The 5429-nt window shown below is 44.7% G+C and overlaps 1 protein-coding gene across 6 annotated transcripts in view; it reads right to left on the reverse strand.

Moving 5' to 3' along the window:
• Positions 1-1671: 1671 nt before the first annotated feature.
• The window catches only part of LOC115949031, a 9307-nt gene continuing 5549 nt past the window's right edge, over positions 1672-5429 (reverse strand). Inside the window, exons 3-6 of one of the 6 annotated variants that reach the window (XR_004082711.1) lie at positions 4631-4675; positions 4256-4365; positions 3488-3650; positions 1672-1817 (exon numbers count right to left, since the gene is read on the reverse strand). Coding sequence is in view for 5 of the 6 variants with exons in the window: in XM_031065186.1 (XP_030921046.1) it covers positions 3381-3606; positions 4256-4365; positions 4631-4675 (381 nt within the window). In the remaining variant the exon portion in view is untranslated. Of the gene's footprint in view, positions 1818-2276; positions 3651-4255; positions 4366-4630; positions 4676-5429 lie in introns of those variants that run through there. The other 5 variants (XM_031065192.1, XM_031065198.1, XM_031065186.1 and 2 more) reach the window with 5 other exon arrangements.

Genomic DNA, 5429 nt, shown 5'->3' on the forward strand with positions numbered 1-5429 from the left:
TCTGTTGATGGGGTTTTTAACCCGCAAAACAGGTCGGGGGGGCGTTGCCCCAAATTCCTCCACTGCTGACTGGCTACCCCGGGAAAGGAGTTTCTCGGATTAAACTACGGGGAAATATAAATATACATTTGTTTCAATCTTCATTCGCCTCGAAAGCTGAGAAATGTCTGTTATTTACACGTTGTGCAGGGAAGCCAGCTCGATATTGATTTAAAGAGGGTAACTCCAGCACTGCTGGTGATGTTCATTTGCAATTCCTACACACTGGCTATTATGTGCAGGGAACTAATCCTGCCTTGCCTTGAAAACAGAGCTTTCACTTAGCTCGCTGCGCTCCTCAGATTTCCTTTAAAAGAGAGCCCTTGTTTTGCTGGGATTTTATTATTTTTAATAACATTACATAGATATTTGAATTCTCCCAATAGGTGTGTAGCGCTTTCTTTTTTTCTTTTTCTTTTCTTTTTTTTTTTTTTCTGGCTTTTTCTCTCAAGAGCCCTTGGGGTCCTGCCGTGCTCCCGTCGCTGCCGTGAGACGGGAAAGTTGGGAGCACCCATGATTCGTTCCTCCTCCCTGTTACAGCTGTCGGCGGTGAACACCAGCCCATAGGCGCTGCATAATGGCCAAGCCTCTCACACCCTGGATCGGTGTCCAGCCAGGGAGCACAGCCGAGGCTTAATTGCATCCATCTGCTGGCATTCACTGAAAGGGTGAGCGATATGGGCCATGCTACCCCCCAGGGAATCCGTGCCTGGGAGAGTTGTGTCTCCTCGCAGGCAGACACCAAGTCCGGCACAAATCAGGCAGGGTTGTCTCCGGCCGCTAAACTCAAAGTCCTGAAATCCTGAACCCGCTGACACGAAGGGAGCGCTTGCCTCTGCGACCCTTCGCAAGCCAAGACTGGCCCCTCCGAGGAAAGAAAACCCGGAGGTCAGTGTAACAGACCCCAGCTCACCCAGCCACATTTTCCCGGAGCACCAAGAGCACCCGAAGGTGTGGAGTGACCCAGCAGTCCCGAACCGAGCCAGATCTCCTTTAGACCGGGCCTGAGGGGCCGGGGCGTCTGATGGCCGCTAGCAGGACGCGTTTAAAGCGTTTATTGGCATTACGGCAATACAGTGCACGGTCAAAAACAATTCAAGAAGTTACAGGCTTGTCCAGGGCAGCCCTTCCCGCCTAACCCGAGGAAGAAGCTACAGTCCTGCACGAATTACTCCAGGAATAAAATAATGCTTGCATTTTAGTAGGATTTTAGTTTATGCAGTAATGTCTTTCCGACTTCACAACCGCTTTTCCCATCCTATCCCCTACCCCGGGGCAGAACTTGTTCTCTACGATGAGTCGGCGATTATCGAAGACCCTGACTTAACCTCGTACACCTGCCTGGAAGATTTTGGGATAGATACAACATAATTATAACACAAAGTGCTGTCCCTCGAGTTGGTCGGGATCCGCATTTCACAGCCGCATCTCGGAGCGCTCCGATGGCGCCTCTGCCTCCCGTCAGCGCTCTAGCCCGTTTGACAAACGCAGCTTCTCCTTCTCCCGGGGAGACGATGAACTCATGCTAACATTTCAGCCACTGATTTCTCCGATCTCTCACTCCCAGTCCTCACTGACCCCCTCCCCAGGATCCCCCTCCCCCACCTCGCCTTCATCTCTCCCCCCCAAAAACCGGCATTTGATGCCAACACACTGTCCTGGGCTGCTTGTGCATCATGACTTCGCAGACCTCATTCATCACGGATCCTTCTCCTGGACAGTTCCCACTTTGGCTGTCAGGTTTTTCTCGTCACGTCACCTTCTTCCTCCACAGATACCTAATCAGGGAGAGAGCACATCCCAGGCACATCCAAGGCAGAAAAGTCCGCCCACCCCCACCTTCCCGTGCTCCCTGCGACCGCCCTTCAGGCCCCATGGCTTCGGTTTCCCAGGGCTCAAAAAATACAGGAATAGAGAAAAGGGCTCAGCTCTGCAGGACCTGGTGCTAACACAGCTTCCCCAGTCCCAAGCTAAGGGTACCGATTCAGTGACAAATTTCCCCAAACATGACGCGACAGCACCCAAAACTTTCTGAACGGACTGTGCACATCAATTCCTGCCAAAACACTAGCAATGCTGGAGAACGATGCTGCTGAGATAGCTAACGACGTCTGGAGGTAGGTTAGGAAACGCTGAAGGTCTGGTTAGCGGAGAGTGCAAAAAGCAGACATCGAGGAGAGTTTTTCAAGAGCTCCTAATAAAGTCCCACTATTCTCCTCAGAAGAAAGGTAAAGGTATGAGGGCACCTATTTAGCGCTTTTATTAATGTTTTTAAAAACATGATAAAAGGTACAATCCTTAGGAGATTTCTCTTGACTTAAATGATGACTCTTCACACGGTTAATAGCTTTGCAACTATCGGCTACCACAAGATGCGCATGAAAGCATTAAAAACCAAAACAAACAAAAAAAATCCCCAAACCAACAAAAACAGAAAGAAACACCAAAGCAAAACCAACTAAACAAAAAGAAACTGCGGGCCCAAACTCCCGTGAGTCATCGTGTTTAATAACTAACTAGATTCAACTCTGCATCTCTACGTGCGTTTGTATTTTCATTGTCAAAGAATAAGCGTGTATGTTCTTCACATGTTAGATTTGCAATTTCGTGTTCATTTCGACATTCCCTAACGACCCATCCCACAGAGGTGTCTAAAAGCACCTACAGATTATCTCTCATCTCTCTACTACTCTAATGTGACACACCTACTTACATTTTAGGGGTAAATAATTTGAGACAGATTTACAGTTCAACCCTCTCAGCAGACAGGAGGAGAGGTCTGCGTGGAAAATAAATTCAAGAATGTAATTCTTTCTCAAACAAATAATCTGTTCCCTTTCAAATATAATTAATGTTTTGATAGTGCATTTCTTGTGAGAGAGAGATACAAAAACAGAGGCAACCTCTTGGATCTCTGTTTGTATATTTTCAACAGGAATTTACAGTACCTATCTTGTGGATGTGACAGATAGAGTGTTTTGAACATTTAGAATTTTATTTATTAGCAGAACTACTGCAAGAAACTGATAGGTCCTTACTATCCACCATGCCCATTTAATGCACGGTTTTGTTGCAAAGGAAATTGCAGTTGCAGGAGGAGGGCATTAGTCTTTCAGAGGGATGAGAAATGTTCCCTGGTTCTCAGGGCGCAGACTTCTGTGCTCTTGTGCTCCGGAGGCACACTTCCTTGTGCTTTGTCTTTCGTTCTCCTCTCTCTTTTCTCCCTGGGATTGAGCCTATGTCCCTTTTCTTCCCACGTAGGGAGTTGAAGAAAAGGGTGGGAATATTTTGGGTTTGAGTCTCCAGCGTTCACGCTCATCCAGGCAATGATGTGTTTCAAGTCATATAGTCTGAACAAAGCCATGTTTGAAATTGCCCAGAACATTTGTCAGATGCTTGTTAAATACTGTTATATGATTGCATGGTTCATTAGTTATAGATTTGCTACCTAATCCAGCGGGGTTGAATTGTCTTTTTCCACTTCTTTCCCTCTCTTCCTCTCTTTGCCTCTTTCTCGCTTTGCTTTCTATCGCTGATCTCAGAGGAAGGTATACAAAGACGATTCTGCTGCGCTTGGGAACACGAAATTCACTGATATCTGTTCTTAATGCCTATGTCGTTTGTAAAGCACAACACAAAACTGTCTTTGTGAGGAAAAAAAACCACCAAAACCAACCAACCAACCAACCAAAAAAAAAAAAATCAAAACAAAAAACCCACCCAAAAAAATCAAAACCAAAACAAAACCCAAACACCCAACCCCACACCAAACCCAAAACACCAAACCCATCTTTTAACTCAAAATGCTATGAACACTGGAAATCAGTTTGAGACCAACACCATATGGACACTACTATCTAGTTCATGAGCGGCCAGATTCAACTTCCACAAGTATCAAAAGTAAATTTCACATTCATGCCAGTGCATTGGGTCCCCATTATGTCTATAGCCTAATAATATATCTTGTCATATCGTTCATTTTCCAATGTCATATTATTTGTGAAAAATCGAGTATTAATTGGAAGAGCAGAGAAACTTTGAAAAGCGTTGGTTTCCAGCTGGGGTTGCCTTGCCTCACCTCACTTTGCTCAAGCCGGTACTTTCAAAGAAAGGGAGGACACATCTGAAAATGACTCTTCATAGAAAGTGCCAGACCTGCAGTCAGTCTGAAAGTCTTTAGCAACAATAAACATTAGGAATATGCGTCATTACTAACCTTGAAAAAATAATCACTGGGCTTAGAAGAGTGGTATTTGCGTTTACAAAATACTGCAAGGAAGGCCCTCTAGTTGTACAGGAAACAGACATGGCTATTCTGATGTCAGGCTTAAAAAAAAAGAAAGAAAAACCAAAAACCACCTCAATTTTTTAAAATTTATAATCTCTGGATAGATTATTACAGACCCGTAGAATGTTATCTCCCTACACATGGGTAGTATAACTCGGATTTGAAGTATACAATATTGTAACACCCTTTTAGTTTTATCGTATGTATTGTCTGGATTTACCTTTTCTAGAAACCCCTAAAATGTCTTGTAAACACCTGAACACTATGACAGAGATAACCTTAGTTCAATACAAAGTTACCAACCTCAGTCATTGAGATCCAATTAATTCGATGTTTGCCTCCAGTGATCTGTGAAAAAAAAAAAAAAACATACGGAGAGGGAGGCGACGGACACATAAAAAAGGAAAATATTTACCGCATTGATCTGATAATATGTAGGAAAAATGTCAAATACACACTTTTTAACTATCGTCTTTAAATATAACAAAAAATAATAAAAATAGCTTCGGTACCTCTGATATGCAACTGGTCTTTTTTCGCCAAAGGCTAACATTAGGGACGATCGCACTTACGTTCAGAAAATATTGTTATTTTTCTTAATGGGGAAAATTGGACTCCCGCGACTTAGATCTGTGGTTTTTAGAACTGGGATGGAAATTGGACTGACACCACTTTGCACTTTAACAATCGGATTTCGTCAGGGTACAAGTTGTTTGTTTAACCCGACAGCTCCGTGCACCCCGTCGCACGCTTTTACACACTCATTAAAACGATTATTCACGACCTGTCGAGTGTTTTCTCGTTCATTCACAGGAAAGACTTAGCGCTCTAAGATTCAAGAGCATACGGTCAGCTATACCACTGGCCGAGGGGAGAGATTACTTATCTCTGTGATCATCTGATGCGAGGCTGTCTTATCTCTACAGGTTGTAAAGCAGCAGTTCCTGGAGGTAAAAGAAAGAGGGGAAAAAAACCCTCCCCCCCGCCAACAAAACTTGCCGAAAGCAAAAGACGAGGAAGATAAGTGAAGTGGGCTCAACACGGCTCAGCACCGCGCGCGGGTCCTGTTCTCGCTGCCCAGCCCGTGGCTCGGGCTCCCGCC

The sequence above is a fragment of the Geospiza fortis genome, unplaced genomic scaffold (genome assembly GCF_000277835.1).
Source record: "Geospiza fortis unplaced genomic scaffold, GeoFor_1.0 scaffold54, whole genome shotgun sequence".
NCBI lineage: Eukaryota > Metazoa > Chordata > Aves > Passeriformes > Thraupidae > Geospiza > Geospiza fortis.